This window comes from Theobroma umbraticum, unplaced genomic scaffold, assembly GCF_002168275.2.
Source record: "Theobroma umbraticum cultivar Fairchild unplaced genomic scaffold, ASM216827v3 scaffold_44.0, whole genome shotgun sequence".
Taxonomy (NCBI): Eukaryota; Viridiplantae; Streptophyta; class Magnoliopsida; order Malvales; family Malvaceae; genus Theobroma; species Theobroma umbraticum.
In genome coordinates, this window is record NW_018397255.1 from 4,867,399 (window position 1) to 4,886,486 (window position 19,088).

General features: G+C 34.3%; 3 protein-coding genes across 4 annotated transcripts; 1 reads left to right on the forward strand and 2 right to left on the reverse strand.

The window, feature by feature from the left end:
* Window positions 1–1,582: 1,582 nt before the first annotated feature.
* Window positions 1,583–6,221, forward strand: SULTR2;1 (slufate transporter 2;1). The gene is made up of 12 exons (XM_021418325.1): window positions 1,583–1,923; window positions 2,231–2,279; window positions 2,370–2,577; window positions 2,689–2,863; window positions 3,003–3,068; window positions 3,172–3,402; window positions 3,495–3,621; window positions 3,729–4,015; window positions 4,885–5,078; window positions 5,192–5,277; window positions 5,388–5,464; window positions 5,913–6,221. Exons 1-12 carry the CDS (start codon window positions 1,609–1,611, stop codon window positions 6,033–6,035), a joined length of 1,938 nt encoding a protein of 645 aa, XP_021274000.1. The 5' UTR covers window positions 1,583–1,608; the 3' UTR covers window positions 6,036–6,221.
* A 2,571-nt stretch (window positions 6,222–8,792) lies between these two features.
* On the reverse strand, window positions 8,793–10,396 carry LOC110409588 (Polynucleotidyl transferase, ribonuclease H-like superfamily protein). The gene is made up of 5 exons (XM_021418978.2): window positions 9,917–10,396; window positions 9,736–9,782; window positions 9,547–9,610; window positions 9,271–9,447; window positions 8,793–9,150 (listed from the first exon to the last, which is right to left on the reverse strand). Exons 1-5 carry the CDS (start codon window positions 10,364–10,366, stop codon window positions 9,058–9,060), a joined length of 831 nt encoding a protein of 276 aa, XP_021274653.1. The 5' UTR covers window positions 10,367–10,396; the 3' UTR covers window positions 8,793–9,057.
* Window positions 10,397–11,231: 835 nt separating this feature from the next.
* AAT (aspartate aminotransferase) lies at window positions 11,232–18,585 on the reverse strand. 2 transcript variants are annotated; one of them, XM_021419272.2, is made up of 11 exons: window positions 18,309–18,585; window positions 15,621–15,858; window positions 15,389–15,482; window positions 15,145–15,248; window positions 13,696–13,944; window positions 13,504–13,617; window positions 13,287–13,370; window positions 12,247–12,417; window positions 11,993–12,106; window positions 11,638–11,783; window positions 11,232–11,536 (listed from the first exon to the last, which is right to left on the reverse strand). In XM_021419272.2, the coding sequence occupies exons 1-10, from the start codon at window positions 18,440–18,442 to the stop codon at window positions 11,643–11,645; spliced, it is 1,443 nt and encodes a 480-aa protein (XP_021274947.1). In that variant the 5' UTR covers window positions 18,443–18,585; the 3' UTR covers window positions 11,232–11,536; window positions 11,638–11,642. The 2 variants fall into 2 exon arrangements, with proteins under 2 accessions (XP_021274947.1, XP_021274946.1); XM_021419271.1 differs by having other exon boundaries at window positions 11,232–11,783.
* Window positions 18,586–19,088: the final 503 nt, after the last annotated feature.

Below are 19,088 nucleotides of genomic sequence, written 5' to 3' on the forward strand. Positions count from 1 at the left end.
ACCAAGATCATGCTAGTGTTGCCACTGTGATAATGATCAACGTTACTCCTAATGAATAAAAAATTAACACTACTAATAATTAATTTATGGGCATCCTCTTTAAATTGTTTGTAGAGCATTGCAAAGGAATAAAGGACTAGGAATAATTGACTTTTAAAAATATAAAAATATGTCAGCTTCTAATGTTGTTCACCATAGTTGGTGGTTGTAAACTTGCAAGTGAATAAAACCAGTAATTATCGTCATTTCCTCACTTTTCTTGATACCCTAATTATTTCAATAATACAAATGTAATCGTACATTCGTAATTCAAGGCTATGACCAAGAATCCTAACTTTTCCTTAACAAATGCATTTTGCTCTCTGCATGGCTGTGTGCTTGGACATTTTTAATACAATCAAAGTAGCTTGCAGCTTCAAATAGGGAAATCCATTCACTTTGCATCACCTTTTCCGACTAAGAAGATGAAGGGGAGGCAGTTTAAAGTATATGTAAAAAAAAAAGAAACGAATAGCCCATCAGTATGAAGAAACCTAATTTGTTCTTTAGAACTTGGAAGAGCTCCGGAAGAACATATTCTCTCTTCAGAAAACCTTTGAAATGGTATCTTTCAGTGAGCTTTTTGGTATGTCCTCAATACAGTCCTTTGCATTTGCATCTTTTAGGCAACAATATTTTTACCTTGCTTGCAGATTTCCCTTGCAAATAATGTCAGCTCTAAAGCCTGCAATGATATTGCTTGCCGCTTCAGAGCTTGAACAGGTGGTCCAGGAATGAAATTTTGTAAGAAAATCTCAGCGTTTAGATTTCATCATACCGCTTCTTTTGTTAAAAGGAAAAGAAATGATGCTTAAGATATTTGCAGAGGGGATTGAAATGGTAAAATTTTCCCTTTTGCAGAGCTCTGTAAGGACCAGATTTACGTAGATGGTCAAAGAATGATTCTTCCCATAGTAGTGGCCTGGCAAGCATAGTATTCTTTATAAAAGGCTAAGTTGCTTTGCTGTATGCAAATCAGTCAAAAATCAAATTGAAAGGAAAATCTATAATGCAACTTAAACCTTTGTCCTTCAGAGAAGCTACTTTCTCAGTATTAGATGTTTATTAAAGCCAACTGTTGATTATTATATCCAAAAGGTTTCCTCTTTCTTCAGTAGCAGCCTTTGTTACAACTATAATTTTGGTAGAAGTACACTTGTAACTCTTTTCTCTCTCTTTGCTTTTTTGAAAGGCGGTCTTTTCTCTTATTAATGATAAGTTTTTGTTTGGCTGATATATATACACATATACTTACAGCATCGCGCTTATATATATATATATATGGCCTAGTTATCCTTAGTACTTAATGTATAGGTTACTATTATGGCATTTCAGCTTTCATCAGTTAGGGATGACCACCTTAGGTTTGTCCACTAATTTCACAGGCCTGTTATCTTTCTCTCCCTTCTTTGTTGAAAATTCCTCTACCGTTGAATTTCCTTTCCCGTCCATAAATCAATGTCATATTGTGTTCTATTCATTTTTAGCATGATGCCATTCTCTTAAAGCTACTGCTAAACTCCTGAGAACGAGATCTCTTTGGTTCTCCCAAACACTTCAAACAAAACCATGACTTCCCCACTCACTGATTCCACAGCAGATCAAGAAATGCTAGACCTTGAGAAACATGGCTGTGTTGAAAGGGTTCAGTGGGTGCTTAATACCCCTAAGCCACCAGGGTTAGGCCATGAGCTCATGGAAACTGCTTTTTCTTGGAGAAACAAAATTCCATTTCTTAACAAGCAGTCCGGATGGAAAGGTGAAGTACTTTCAATGTTGCAAGCAACGTTGCCCATCCTTTCTTGGTGTCAGAACTACAAGGCAACAAAATTCAAGCGCGACTTAATGGCAGGTCTAACTCTTGCAAGCCTTTGCATTCCTCAGGTAAGCTCAAGTGCGATTTTGATCATTATAACAATAGTAGTGTAGTTGGAATACTAGCATCTCAAGTGATTCTGCATAAACTTTGCTCTCCTTTTTAGTTAAGATCAATATAAATATTCAATGAAGAGTGCTTTTTAGATTATGAGGCTACAATACTTACTTTTTTTTTTTTTTGAAAAGTACAATAGTCACTTTTTTAAGAACTTCGTATAGTCATCATCAAACTGTGAGTTCTTTTACACTTCTGTTTCTGGTTCTGATAATTTGTTGGTCATTTATGCCATGGTCTCATTGTATTTTCGTACAGAGTATTGGATATGCAACTTTGGCAAAGCTTGATCCTCAATATGGCCTGTGTAAGCTGCCTGATTGAATTTTTGCCATGCTTTTGTTGTCTGATATGGTTAGAGATTATGTGAATGATTCTCTCCATTTTACTCAATCAGACACAAGTGTAGTCCCACCTCTCATCTACGCCGTGATGGGAACTTCAAGAGAGATAGCAATTGGACCAGTGGCTGTAATTTCACTACTTCTGTCCTCAATGGTACAGAAACTACAGGATCCTGTTGCTAACCCAATCGCTTACCAGAAGCTTGTTCTCACAGCGACTTTCTTTGCTGGTACCTTTCAAGCTGCTTTTGGACTATTCAGGTATGTCACTTCCTCGGCATTTCCTCTCCCCCTTTTGGTTTCTTCATTTTTAACAGATGTCATGCAAATTTAAGCATCATTTTTTTTTGTTTCCCTTTCGAGTTATTACAGGTCAGGTTTCCTTGTCGATTTCCTATCACATGCTGCAATCGTTGGATTCATGGCAGGCGCTGCCATTGTCATTGGTCTTCAACAACTCAAGGGACTACTTGGGATCACTCACTTTGCAAACAAGACAGATATTATCTCTGTCATGAAAGCCATGTGGAGTTCCTTCCATCATCCTGTACTGTTAATTACTTTCATTTTCTTTTATTATATTGCAATATTAGACATAACTACTTGTCTACCGAATTTTTTAGTTATAAAAGTTATTTTTTGGGTTAATTCTGTCTTGTCCTTTCCTTTTTATACATTCTTTACAGTGGAGTCCTCATAATTTTATTCTCGGATCTTCATTCCTGATTTTCATCCTAATCACAAGATTTCTGGTAAGAACTATTTATGATAGTCAACAATATGTTATTAACTTTGATCTAGTGACGATTTGTATCTTCACAAATTCAAATGTTTTCTACTTTCTGATTCTATCAGGGTAAAAGGAACAGAAAACTCTTTTGGTTGCCCGCTATTTCTCCTCTGCTATCTGTCATTTTAGCAACTCTTATTGTTTTCCTGACTAAAGCCGATAAGCATGGAGTTAAGATAGTAAAACACATCAAAGGAGGCTTAAATCCAAGTTCAGTGCATCAGCTGCAGTTCAATGGGCCTCATGTTGGGGAAGTGGCTAAGATTGGCTTGGTTGTTGCTATTATTGCACTCACGGTTGGTATCAGAATTCAGAAGGTTTTTCAGGCGTATATAATTGAAGTATATCATCAACCTTGGAGATTTACTTTCTATTGTTTCAATCTTAGGAAGCAATTGCAGTTGGTCGATCTTTTGCAGCCATAAAGGGATACCACCTTGACGGAAACAAAGAAATGGTTGCCATGGGGTTCATGAACATCATAGGTTCTTTCACTTCATGCTATGTTGCAACTGGTAAGCTGTACTTATTGTTTCATCCAATTTCAGATATCTATCACTATGAAGTTCTATTTTGATAAGAAATTGTTCACCAGCAACCTCTCAATAGCAAAATATTGCAGGCTCTTTCTCGCGGACAGCTGTGAATTTCAGTGCCGGTTGTGAAACTGCAGTGTCAAATATTGTGATGGCTATTACAGTGTTCATATCCTTGGAATTGTTCACAAGGCTCTTGTATTACACTCCGACTGCAATCCTTGCTTCGATTATTCTCTCTGCTCTTCCAGGGCTTATTGACTTCAATGAAGCTTACAATATTTGGAAGGTTGATAAGCTAGACTTCCTAGCCTGCATTGGAGCCTTTCTAGGGGTGTTGTTTGCAACGGTGGAGATTGGTCTTCTTGTGGCGGTAACATTTACTTTCACTCTGTCTAATTAGGATGGAGTCATTTGTCTGTTTGGGTGAATATATATATGTACTTAATGCATAGTATGACCATTGGTTTATGCTAAAATTAGATGTTAAGAAGTGCAAGGGGAATAAAATCTATTTACGTTAAATCATTTAAGTTTTTTGGTTTAGAGTTTTTTTTTTCTCATGGTGTCAAATTATCTGATAACTGTCAAGGAAGTCATTTGTCAACACTTATCTCCAACTTAGGCATTGCACGTGCTTCACGAAAGGAGAGCATTTCTAGAACCCAAGGGAAAGGCTCATATTTGAAGGGGAAAAGTGCACATGACTAGACTTAGGTCAGCAATATGTTGACTCAAGGGAGATGGTCTCAAATCAGAAGGTACTTTTGGGCCATGTAGGTCCTCAAAAGTTTGAAAACTGAGCCACTAGTAGTGAGCCTTTCCTTTGAGATGTATGGTGTTGAAGCCTTGAAAAATGTCATGCATATCCCACTGCATTTTCGAATGGTATGTTTATGCATGCACTGCTGCAACAGATATGCATGCACTGCTGCAACAGATATGCATCCACTGCTGCAACAGATATGCATTAAACTTTGTCTTACATTTATTTTACAAAACAATTGTAAAATGTGTGATATGAAGGACTCATCTTATGAGATTTTTGAAATGTTACTTTCAGCCAATAATTTAGAAAAACATAATCATGAAAATATCTGTTTATTTATCTGTGCTGTTCAAAACGCTTTTGCTGGCACATAAATTCCATGTTGTATAAGATTCTCCATATCAACTGAAAATGATTAAATTAATTATCCTTTTACTGCCCAAGTTTTAATGCTTTCAGCAATATAATTGCAGGTAACAATTTCGTTTGCAAAGATAATTCTCGTATCCATTAGACCAGGCACAGAAACCCTCGGAAGACTTCCTGGAAGTGACATGTTTCGTGATGTCAATCAATATCCTATGGCTGTGAAGACTCCCGGGGTCTTGATAATGCGCCTCAAGTCTGCCTTACTTTGTTTTGCAAACGCCAATTTTGTCAGAGAAAGGTACTCAACAGTACCCCTGCCAACAATGATTAAAATGCTCAAAGACACGCAAGAAAAAACTAACAAGATAATCAAACAAAACATTATTTGCGGTTATATGGTTCGTTTTTCAGGATTATGAAATGGGTTGTTGAAGAGGAAAAGGACAGCAAGGGAAACGCAGAGAAGACTATTCAACTAGTAATTCTTGACATTTCCAGTAAGAGTTCAAGAGGAAATTAATATTCCAGGACATTAATTGTGGTTTAAAGAGATTATTGAATATTGTTCTTTTATTTTTCCTTATAATGATTTTTTTTTGAATGGTAGATTTGATGGACATTGATACATCAGGAATTGCTTCCCTGGAGGAACTGCATAAGAATCTTGATTCAAATGGAATGAAGGTAGGGCAATGTAAATTCTATTTATTTAGTGCTATTACATGCACAAGTAAAAATTATAATTGAATATTAACATCTTATATATAAAATTATTGCACATACAAATCAATTCACAAATCAAATATATGACTTGACAAATTTAATATAAAAGTAGATTATACTTATACTCAGAGAGGTTTTAATTTTGAACCTTAAAATCTAAGTCCGAGTATTAAAAAAATACATTTAAAATAAAAATAAAAATTTAAAGTTAGAATTTTCTTCTCTTTCTTGAATATTGTCCTTATCTACACTAAAAAAAATGTAAACATATGGTGATCGTATAGAGAGGTTGTAGCATTTTAAGTTGTATAGCAATGTTTTTTTTTTTTATGAAAATTAAGTTTTAAAGTTGTATAGCAATGTTATATCAGATTAAATTACATTGATTCCTTTGATTATTACCTCTCAGCTGGCCATTGCAAACCCTAGGTGGCAAGTGATCCACAAGTTGAAGCTGGCTAACTTTGTCTACAAAATTGGAGGAAGGGTCTATTTAAGCGTTGGAGAAGCTATGGACTCGTTTTCCCTCTAGAGCAAAAAAGAGCTTTAAAAAAAGTGTTGAAGCTTTTTAAATATCAAAACATGGCTTTGCTTGTCTCTTGCGTGTATGTTCCAGTCCCTTGCTGCATCCTTATGTAGCCAGCAAATGGGACAGACGATAATTAAGAGTGTAGAACTCAATTAATAAAGAAATAAGTGAGACTTGATTGTCAAAAAAAAAAAGTCTCTATGTAAAGGCTATAATTTGTATTATTATCTCATCATCTATATGGCATAGCTTTGTAACTGTGGCTATGATTCAAAATTAATTCTGATTTAACTTGTCATTAAGATTTGCAGCAGAAGCTGAATTTTTCACATCAAAGCTTGCTTTTGCATATTGTTGCAGCATCTGTCGTATACGCTTCCAACGACGAATTTTTTCTTAAAAAAGTTTGAGCAACAAACACAACATCTGATGTGAAATCAGACCATGTTTTTCTTTTCATATGAGATATGTTGGCATGAATGCCTAATTAGTAAGCTACTTGTTTTGTTGAATAGAGTTGTTCTACTTTCCCATTGTAGTTACCTACCATTGAAAAAGGTATGATTTGGTCGTATAATGTTATATAAATTATACATTAGCTAGTCGGCCTCTGTTGGACACTAATTAAATGCCTTATTAGTGTTCTATTTTTTTTTTTATAACGTGGTTAACGAAGTGGAATGCCGACAAAGCATTTCAGTTGTGTTTATTATCAGTAATTAACCAACAAATGCACAAATTATATAATATTAGTAACTTTCTAAAAGTAAGTAACCCAAATAGATAAATGCACAAACTTTGGTAACCAAATGAATAGTTTATTCAAGCCCAGTTGTTGCATAGCTTCCCGTTGAAACTGAATCATAAATCCTTATGCCTGCCTATCCATTATGATTTTTAGTTTCTTATAAGAAGAAGCAGACAAGAGTATTAGATTACCATTGTTGTAGACTCTTCCAAATGTGTCTAGGTTCAATGTTCTTATGGTTGCAGCCTCTTGATTGATTAATACACGGTGCGCAGTGGATGGTCACTTTATTAATTAATTCCTCCAAAGACTATGAACAAAGAGTTAGTCCTATTGGGAACGTATTGCCCTTTTGGTAGTGCTAATTATGACTTCCATTCACTTGGGTGGTGGTCTCTTTCTTTAGGGTTTTTGTCCCTTTGCTACTTGGGACCAATATCGAAATTGTCCACATTCATTGTATCTCATTAGCAAATGAGCAAACGAAAACCCATCTCTTATCCACTTTAATCACTTTTTGTTATTTGCTTGTCTTTCCATTTGGGGCGTAGTTATTTGTTAAAGATTTATTTTAAACCGTTTCATGAGGACACTCTTAATATTAGAATGAATAATTAATCGCGAATTTTTTTTGTCATGTATTTTTAATTTTCAATCGAATTAGGGTTTTAACTCTTTTCTATAAACTATGTAATATGTAGATATTTCTTAATTTATAATGATAACAATATCGGAGCATTTGATTTAATTAATAATAATTACATATATTTTATTTTAACAAAGTTAGATTCAGATGTTTATTTCTCAATTTCTTAAAAAAAAAATCTTTGATGCAAGAAAAAAGGAAGAATGTTCAACCTAAATATGAAAATTGATACTAATAATTATGGTATTAAAACTCTGTTTAGTTTAGTATACACACAAATATGAACAAGATAAGACAATTCATGAATAAATTGTCTTCATTTTTTTTTAAAATTTCAATATACATATTACATAGTTAAAATTCTCTCACATATCTCAATCATCTTAATCTTTTAAAGATTGTAATTATTTCATAATTAAAATTAAACATATTATTATTTTTATTATTATTTTCATTATCCTCGTACTCATTTTCTATCCGAATTTAAACTTAGATTTATATATTACGTAAAAACAAATAAATGCCCACTAATAAAGTGGTCTTTTCTATTTATAATTTTTTAAAAAAAAACCATAAAAAGAGTTCATGGATTAACTCCAACTTCTCTATAATAATACAATTTTATTGCAAAAGCTGCACTTTGCAATTGCTTTAAAGAAATTTTTTGAATGACTTATAACTCATTAATCTGAAAGGAAAAACGAAAGGCTATTCCTAATAACTTCATTGCACTATATATATTAGACATGGGTTTATTCAAACAAATTTGGGAATTAAGGATATAATCGTTATTATATTACGCATATCTTTTATTTAAATAAAATTCGAATCGAATTATGTTACTGACAATGCTGCTCTTTTTCTCTCACGTCTAACACAATCAGAGGGAAGCAGTGTGCTTTTGTCTCTTTGTTATGCTTTTAATGCTAATCGAAAAGGTGTCCACATGCACTGTATCTCGACCCTAAAGAAGTGATTACTTGAAAGTTGAAACCTCAACTCCCATCCACTTTCATCGCTTTTTATTGCAATATTCGACTTGTCAATGTTTGGGAATAAAACAATATCTAGCTTCAGTGAAGTTTTCAGTACAGTTAAAGTACTATTATACAAAAAGGTAATGGGACACTTTGATTAGATTCTTATAAAAAAAAACCTGAATAATATAATCGTAATTGTCGAATAAGATAAAAAATACCAAATAAATTTTTTATTGATTAAATTTAAAAATAATTTTAAATATAAAAGTATAACTAAAGCAAACAAATTGTTTCCCTATAATCAGAAATTTTAAAATTTAGCATACTCTTATATATATATATATATATATAATTAAGGATAAATTCACAAAAAAAAGGGTGTCTAAAGTTTTCATTATTTTGAAAGAATTCATCAAATTAATAAGTAGGGAAAGACCCTTTTGAATTCTGCATGCCATTCTAATTGAAGGGGAACCTTTCACAGGGACCCTGTCTATCTGAATTACATTGAACATTCCCGTTAATTTGCAATCTTCTGTTTATATCCCTTCTTCCCATGTGAAATTTTATCAGCTGCAAGTGGAGAAGAAAATTGAACGAGGATCCACAATATATGGCATGTGGTCAATCCGAGACCGCCTTCTTCTGAACTCATCGGAGCACTGAATGAGAATGCTTAAGCAAATTGTTAAGAGGCTGGCTTCCTTGGGCTTTACACAAAAGATTCTTGACTCGTTCAGTCATCTGCTTCATTATAAGGTCATGTTCCTTGTTAGTTATCAAGACCAATAAGAAATTACCATGCTTAATTAATTATTACCAAACATCGAAATTGTTATAAGATGACTATTTAAATAGTAAAACCTTTCCCAAACTTCCCCTTGTGTAGGGTACTGTTCTTTGATATCCTGGAGAAGTTGGGGGAGATTTCCTGCTGGTTTCTTCTCCGTATGTCAGTTTCCCTGTATTGCTTCTACTTCGTGTCGTTATCGTTGGGGGGCTGTGCCAGCTGCCGTTTGATATGCTAGGGAGGCTTGCTTCCTGTGACATCATAAAATCTCATAGCCTTAAACGTTTTTTTTTTTCGAAATTCTAAAACAGAAAGTAACCAATATAAAAATGGTTGATTTGAGGACATACCAAAAAGAGCACAGTTGCACAATGCTTGAGAACCTCCAAGTTCATTCGAACATCATCCAGGCTCCTGCTTAAGGGAATTATAAAACCATGAATATGTTCATTTCTATTTTTTTTTCTTTAATCATTTGTTTCAACAGCATATTCCAACAAAGGATTCAGATGTTTGCAAGCACAAATGTTCCGACATACCTGTGCTTTTGCTGCCCAAGCCCAAAGTAAGAAGCCAAGGTTGCCATCTGCATAAAGGGTAATTAGAGCAGGACAATCAGCCTCAAAGAAATTGAATTTCTATAATGTAAATAGAAAGGTTTATTACGTCTCAAAAATTTTTTTCTTACAAGTAACAAGGCTGATATGATATGAATTTTACCTTCATATTACCAGCTCTTCTCCCAAACTTCTCGGTCAATACTCCTAAAGAATCAATGATCCCAACAGATACAGGAGCAGGCCTACCAATCTCAGCAAAGGCCTCCTTAAGACGAACACAATCAAATCTCTGGATGTTATGGCCCGCCCAAACTTTACCATTCAAAATGCTGAATATTTTGTCGGCAACTTGCTCAAATTCAGGTGCATTTGCAACAGCTTCTCTAGTAATCCCATCACATCGACTGGACCTCAATGGAACAACAGACAAGTCCTTAGGCCGTATCAGGGTGCTATAGCTCTCCAGCTCAACGAGCTTCCTTGGACAAACTACAATTGCGCCAAACTCCAGTACGAAGAATCGTTGTCTGGTTCTGTTAGGCACCGTTGTTTCTAGGTCGAAAAACACAATTTCTGTTGACACTTCTTGGCATACACTGATAGCCTCCATTTCAAGTTGCTATCAATAAGGCTACCAGTTTTCAGCTCAAGGTTTTTGGTAATATTCATTGACGTTGTAATCATGTTATAAATGGGGAAGGAAGATGGGAACGAAATTGAGGTAATGCATCGGTGGAAGAAGAGTATTCTTGGCATTAGAGATTGATTGTCTTGTAGTTCAAGTCAATAGTTTTAGGCTTCGGATGAAGGGTTTCCTTATAAGTTTCTTAGGGAGGCCTTATGCAAGGAAATTCCGGTTAGGCAGGAATATTATTGCAAAAAGGGGAAAGAGTTGCTTTCCCTTGAGTATGTCATGTACCATCTGTTATTTCTCTTGGAACAGAAACCTTTTGGACAAGTTCCAGCTTTCCTCACCGAATAAAATACTTACTAAATAGGTATATGATTTATGTTGGAACATATGAAGCAAGCTCATTTGGAGAGGGAATTGATTCCTTCGAGTGCTCGATCTGGTTACCCTAGAAAGAAATATTCCTTGGGAACATTCTCATCTCAAGACTGGGTGTGGAAAGTAAACATACTAATGTTATTACAAGCAAATGAAAAATGAATGACAAAATGGCTACTTTGTGAAAAGGGTCTTTAATAGCTCTTTTTGGTCATAATCCTAATATCTTTTAGCATACTAAACAATGTTCATTTCTTTCTTTCCTTCTTTTCCTTTTCTTTTATTATTATTATTATTTTTTTGTTTGCATTGTATATTGCAAGAAAGAAGGCAGGCCACTCGTTGAACTGTGTCCTGAGATTCATGGAGATTGTGGTTTAAAAATGATGTGAAAAAATTCCCAAAAAAAAGAGTTACTAAAGGAATGGAAACAATAATTCATGAATAAAACAAAAATGAATGGAAATGGAAATAAAGGCAATTACTTGTTTGCATTGCAAAAGGCCCATCCTTTGTTTTTTTAAAGACAAATGGGCAATCGTGCAAAGAAGCCCAACTAAACAAGAAAACAGATAAGATACAATCAGATATATCAAATTGGGCCAAAATATAAGGCTAGAAATGAAAAAGCATTTAGCATTTCATTTCGCTTAGACACGTTCTTCCGAGCGGCAAGCGCATAATAAAGTCATATTTCCTCTTTCAAACCTGTGGCAGACTTGGCCTTTGAAAGGAAAATGCAGGACAATTTATAGAAGAGAACAAATTAACCTAGAAAACCCAGAATTTTATTCAAAAAGCTTATTAAAAAAATAAAAATTTTAAATCCCATTATAAAGTACAATGATCACAACCTGCTGACCATAATTTACCTGTGTTAAACAGGAACAGCAGGCCTCAGGGAGATAAGCGCTTTCTTAATTCTCTCAAAAGCAGCTTGCAAGGTGGTAAGGGATGCTGCATATGATATGCGAATGCAGGTATCATCCCCAAATGCATCTCCAGGAACTAGTGCAACCTGCCAATCAATGTTCCGAGGATTTAACCAAAAAAAAAAAACAATTTGACTGTCAGAAGCGATATTGATGTTTGATCTGCATTATTAAACAGAATGTTGAGGACACCATCAAATTTTCAAATATTTATGAAATACATAAGCTAGCCCTTCCCAATCACTTTAAAATCAAAAGGCAGAAGAGTCCCGAAACAGCACTCAATGAATCATACCTGAGCCCTCTCCAGTAGGTATCTACAAAGTGACTCTGAATTTTCAATTTTACCAAAACCTTCAGCTTCTATTCCATAGTAAGAACTGAAATCAATGAAGAGATAGAAAGCTCCCTGCAAGCAAGAAGTACGTTAATTGAAAAACTAAAATATCAAAAAATGAAGAAAAAGGAAACTGCATAAATGAGGTTTATTCATAATTAAATCGCGTTCAGTTATCTACCCAATAAGTGATATTAAACCAGTACCAATACCTGAGGTTCTGATATCTTAACACCTTCCAATTCCCCAAAGCTTTTAACCAAGAAATCACGCCGTTCCCTGAATGCTTTCACCATGGTAGAAACTGCTTCCCCACCAGCATAGCCCAAGCCTAATGCGGCAACTCCTGCTTTTTGTGATATGCTACTAGCTCCCGAAGTGTACTGAAAAAAATAAACAAAGAAAATTTGCAATCACCTCCCTCATGGTTAATTTTTGGGAACTACATTGAATGCTACCCTATTGGTTCAGCTTTGAGTACAAAGAAGGAACAAATTAAAATGTGTGTATGGTAAAATTTGTTTCAAACTTGTTTCAAACCTCTTCAGCTGCTTGGAGTAAAATCAGAAGGATGAAAATTGACGAAGTTGAACATCTATAGACTTAGGAGGTTCAAAAAGGGTACTTGGAGATTACTGACTATGCCTGATAAGTCTTCATGCATAAATAAATGTTCACATGCCATGTTCTAAAGTTTACAATGAGCCTCACCAAGGAAATTGGCAACTACATCCCACATTGTTTTTCCTTTTTAACCACATTGAAAGTTACCGCAATAGCTTAACTTTCGATATGATGCAGGAACCAAATTATATGCAAATAGATAAGATCAATTTAAACCTCCCCAGCAGCCAGGCAGTAATACCAAAAGTACAAATATTGACTAACTTGTCCAAGAATAGGAGGTTCAAAGAAGGCTACTCAGAAATGATTAAATATCTCAAAATGTATAAGCCCCAATAAAAAATATCAGTGCAAGCACATTCAGATACTTCAGTATTTGTTAGAGATTAGTAGTGACTGCATCTGCAGTCCTCAATATACCACACAAAATCCAAAAAGAGTGCCATAATTTCTGATCATTCTCTAGATTATACTAGCAACATAATAATTTGATTCCAACAAAAAGGTTATTCCCCAAGTTCATATGTTTAAAAATTCTGATTATAGGCAATATCATTGCTACACTAATGCATGCTGGATGCAGTTCCGTCAACAGCAAGTGATAGTGATTAGTACACATGCAACATACCTGACTCTGGATTTTATTACATGCTGCAACAAAGTGCTTAGGTCCGGCAATATATCCAAGTCGCCAACCAGTCATTGCAAAAGCCTAGATGTCACACCTTTAAAATGTCAATCCTCAAAATGACCACAACAGGAACAAGACCAAGGTTAAGCATGGAAAACTCGCGTCGATTAAGTAGAAGAAAAATTGAATCAAGGTTTAAATGCAATTGATTTACCTTGGAAAATCCATTGACTGTTAGAGTCCGTTCCCACATGCCTGGCAATGATGCAAAGCTTGTGTGAGTTGCTGGTGCATAAATTATATGTTCGTATATTTCATCAGATAGCACCTGAATAAGGCAATATCAGAAAGCTCAGTGTTTAAACATCAGAGTCTGTGCCTTAGAGTTCAAGTTATGTGATAGTACCAGAAGCCTGGGATGCTTTGCTACAATTTCTGCAATTCTTTCAAGCAATTTTTTAGGGTAAACAGATCCAGTTGGGTTGGATGGGGAACATAGAATCAACAGTCTTGACTTTTCAGTGATTTTAGACTCCAGCAGCTTTGGATCCAATAAGAAATTTTCAGAAATAAGTGTCGGAAGAATGACAGGTGTTGCATCAGCCAGCCTTGCCATTTCTGGGTAACTCACCCAATATGGAGCTGGAATTATTACCTGAAATAAATGAAGTCCTCATAATTAAATCACCTTCACCAGGTAAAAGCAGTTATCACTTAAGTGCTGAAAGCATGATCAGGATTACTTCCTTATGGTTCCTCGTATACATACACCTTTCAACAGAAGATCTAAGCACCAACAGGAAATGACCAATCCAGCATGAAGAAAAATGTTCTAATATTAAATTTTTATAATTTTATGATTTTTATTTTCTTCTTCATATAGTTTATTTTAATTCATTTGTTTTTTATCCCGACCACCCTTGACATGCAAAATAGGCTACACTTGTCTTGTGAAAGACAACATGGTGATCTTCTTAATCACTTCATGCCTGTTCTGTCAAGTCCATGGCATATCTCATTGCCTAAATTTTTTATAGCCTAACCACTGGAGAAATTTGGTCTCTGACTTTCATAGCCAAGTGGTACATCTCTTATTTGAGACCTGACAGAGTAATCAATTTAATAGCTTAATGAGAACCATACATTCTTGTAATAAGGGAAATGTAGTTCTAAATAATGGAAAGAAGTTGCAATGACAATGATTGAGTTTGGAAACATGAATCTCATGTGGTATTTGAACTTGGTTAATTGTGCAACCATACTGATGGACACACTCAACATGTAAATTAACAAATAAGATATAAATACCCACATACTCAATATATAGGGCTAAAAGGTGCATTTAAAATTCTTAGATGAGAATACAGTTTTCAAACTCACCTCCAATACACTATATATATCAAAGACATTAGCATTGGCATCTAACCATCTCTTACATATTGACAAAATCTATTAGCACAATATACCAAACAATTAAATTCAAATACACAAATTTCTAGTCATTTTCCAAACACAACAAATAGAAATTATATCCCTCAACACAAGCTCAACTGATAGGACAAAGAAGTCATGCAGTGCATTTGTGTCCGAATTTTATTGTTGTTCTGATGATATAATGAATTTTATGGAAATGATTGCAGATTCCAAAGAATATTCACTCACTGCAAAGGTAAATGCTGCCATCACTAGAGAGTCCCTAGTTCTATGATATGTAGACATGGCCTAGCATCAGATGAAACAAGGAAAACCTACGATAGTAACTTCACGAGTAGGTCAAAAAGGGGGTGAGGATTTCTTAGAGCATATTCCCAGCATTTTCTATATGGTAAAGATCATTAAAATAGAAAAACTTAACCTCATCCCCAGGAGAACAAACTGCAAGCACCGCTTGAATGATACTCTTCTTAGCACCATTACTGACCAAAATTTGATCAGGTGTATAAGAGATTCCACTCTCCTCTGCAACAAATTAAAAGGAGATAAGTAAATAGAACTTTAAAAGACACAAGAAACCCTGCCTCATTCTGCATCAAAGGTAAACAAGCATCAATTTTACACTTTTTAAATCAGAGAAGCCCTTCCATAGCATGTACAATTACCTTTTAGCTTGTGGCAAATTGCCGTGCGAAGTTCCAAAGTACCTGCATTGGGAGTGTACCTTGTGTAACCTTCACGAATTGCATTTATCCCGGCCTTATTTTTCAGAAGTGACATAAATATATTGAATTAAAATACTTCTTAGTAGAAAAACAGACTCCAAATTAAAATATGAAAATTTAGACATAGAAAATGACAACAGGGATCCAAATTGGATTCAGAAAAGAAAGGCACCTCTGCTATAACAGCTGGTGTATCAAAATCAGGCTCTCCAGCTGCCAACCGAATAACAGGGATACCAGCTTGTGCAAGAGCAGTTGCATGATCAGTTATAGCCACAGTCTTTGAAGGCTTCACAGAATTAACTCTGGGGCTCAGAGAGATATCAACTTTCACTTGCTCAAAGCTGTTATTCTCTACCTTCGACATTGCACTTATTCTAGATGACTGTTGTCTCAATGTCTCAACAGATCTGCCATGAAGTAGATATAATAAGAAAATTACAATCTCTTATGTCTCTGGTTCTCCTTTCTCCCTTTTGGAGAATTTCGGCAATTGGACTTTTTAGACTAGTTTTTGCTAGTTTCACTCAAAAGGCAAATGATTGCAAACAATGAATGGCCTTTTGAATTTTAATCTTTAAATTGATAGATAGCATTGTTTGTGCTCAAAGACAATACCATTACCATACGAAATCATTTCCCAAATAATTTGTCCATTACATATTACCACCCTACTCCTTTGACTGCTGAAAAACCAATAATACTAGAAAGGGCCTAAACTAACATCTAGTGGGGAATAAATCCTATATTGATTGCCAGCTGCAGCAGGTAATAAACAATCTCTCAAAAGGAATGAGCCATATTTGACGACATTACCCCAAACGATTTTGAAATAGAATTGCATATCAAAAACATCCTGCATCAACTCTAAATAGCCATGATATCTTCATAATTCAAACCTAAGGTGGCATTTGGTGCTTCACCACTTCAACATCCAATGGAATGTGATTGTTGGGAAGATAACATTATAATGCTCGATATATATGGAAAGTGCTGATTAAAATCTTGGAAATATAACATTCCAGTGTTCAGTTTACAAACACTTCACTAGAAATGTGATATGAATTTCCAAAATTATTCTTGTGTATCAAAACGTAAGTTTAATAAACTTGCATGCTTTTTATAATTAAATTAGTTAAGTTTTAGTTAATTAAATAGTTTAAATTAGTTAATTAAATGAGATTATTCTTTTTATAATAACTTATAAACTAATTTTAATTAACTAATTTAATTATAAAAAGCATGTAAGTGTATTAAATTTGCTTTTTCATACATAAAAGTAATTCTAGAAACTAACATCACATTCTCAGTAAATTAATTGTACACCAGATATTGCAATGTTGTTTTCTAGTATTTTACTCAATACTTTCTTATACTACCAAATTAGTCCTATAAAAATTAGTTACTTTCCAAGTAGTGGGAAAGTAACTTTACCGTAAAAAAAGGTGGGAATGAGATTCCCTCTATGAACGGGAAAGCAATACCCCAGGGAATGTTACATGTAACATTCCCAAGAATGTAACGATACCAATAATGGGAATATCACTTACCCACCTCCATTCCCTGAAATGTATTCAACATTGTAGAAAATATATGTGCAAGCAAAAACAATGGAAGGAAATGTGAAAGAGAATGCGTTTAATCTTCAAAATTCTCACATTTCCTTCCATTGTTCTTGCTTGCACTTATATTTCTTTAATAAATTCATGTTTCTGTGTCTTAACCATATTGTGTAAACAGAACGTATTAACAGTTATATGAGTAAATATAAACACGACATAATTAACTAATTGTGTCAAGATGAAACACATACATGGATACGTGTAATAACTGTCTAACACAACACGACATGACTAACACATTTATTCAAATTTAAACGTGTCAAGTTAAGTTTTATACAACACAATAAAAGAAGGATTAAATGATTAACACATTTAACATGATTAATACATGATTAAATTAAAATACTTACAATTAAAAATATAATTTTATTATTTAAATTTAAAATCAATAATTATAAAAATAATTATAACAAGATAATAATATCTTCATATATAATAAAATTAACATAAATAATATCCATAAAATCCATTGTCATAATAAAATAATCTTTTACTACTAAATTTAAACAAGTTGATAAACATGTCCAGTTATATGGATTGAACACGATAACAGGATTCATTAAATAGGTTTAAATGTATCTTAAACATGTTAATGATGTTTGACAAGTTTAAAACACTAAGTATTCGTATCTTAAATGTGCCAATGCGATTAAGACACGAAACATGATGAGATTAAACCCAAACATGCTTACCACGTCTTCTCATGTTGTGTTAATTATCCAAAGTTATCAGGTCTATTTATACTAAAAGGAAGCAACCAAAGAAAAGCTCAATGGCAAATACTAGTAGTTTTACTCGGGGTAAGTACCTTGCAGAAAATACTACACTAGTAATGACCACTAAAAACCCTAATTACAATTGTTTAAACATTAATCAATAAACAAAGTAATCTCATTTATACACCTTGGTAACACGCAATTGCTCTAATGATAGTCACATCTTTTCTTTAATGGAGTTCTAACACAACAACAATAAAACCGAAAGCAATGGTCAACCTTAACCAATAAATTTTTTCTTTCTTCTCATTTCTAGTAAATCTAGCATGAAACATAACTAGTACAAATGAAGATTCGAGAAATCCAACTGATCAGCCAGAAACAAAATCATGGTTTTCCTCAACGAACTGAACATATAGATTATGGAGTTCGTTCAAAAGCAATCACAAGTCAGAATTTGTCTCTAAGAACCCAACAAAAGAACAAGAGTTGAAAATAATAAAGACCCGGAAAGAAACTTACTTGAGGGAGTAATTGGTATGAGAAGAAGGGAATGAAACGGAAACGGAGGCCTTGGAACCCAAATTTGATCCCAGAAATTGAGAGCTGAAACCAACACTGGAAATGCTTGTTGACGAATGCAAAGAATTTGCCATTTGGATGAAGAGAATTATGAAGCAAAAGCACGGGAATTGGCCTTCTGTCGGACACTGGCCTCTCAAAGTCACATAAAAATAAAAGCAGGTAAATACAGAAAAAAATCGGGGGTTGGTGGGAAAGTGGAAAACGACGAAGGGTTGTTGGAGACTTGGCTGGAGCCAGAGGCATTAATTTTTACGACAGGTTGAATGGTGGTCTGTTTTTAACCTGAGATCTGAACCCTTCAAATTTCCATCAACGGTGGTGATTGGAGCGAGAAGCACAGATGGTTAGGTGGAAAATGCTAGTGGGACCAGCCAGCGCTGGGGCTCCTTAGCGCAAATGAGGTGAGACACAATGGAAGAGAGGTGGGAAATCGGACAAACTTTTACCGGGCAAGCGCGACCTAATTTTGGTGTTGGTGCCGCTCGGTAATGAACATCAGTCATCACTCGTCACTCACTACTCGTTACCTACCCTTTGTGGCTTTGCTCTTTTACGTAAGTAGAACAATATATAATAATAGATTCAGAATTTCTATGAAAAGTGGTTAAATAATAATTATTTAAGATTATAGATTCAATTAATGATTTGATTTTGAATAAAAAATTAATTATTGTTAATATAAAATTAAATTATAATATAATTTTTTAATAATTTTAA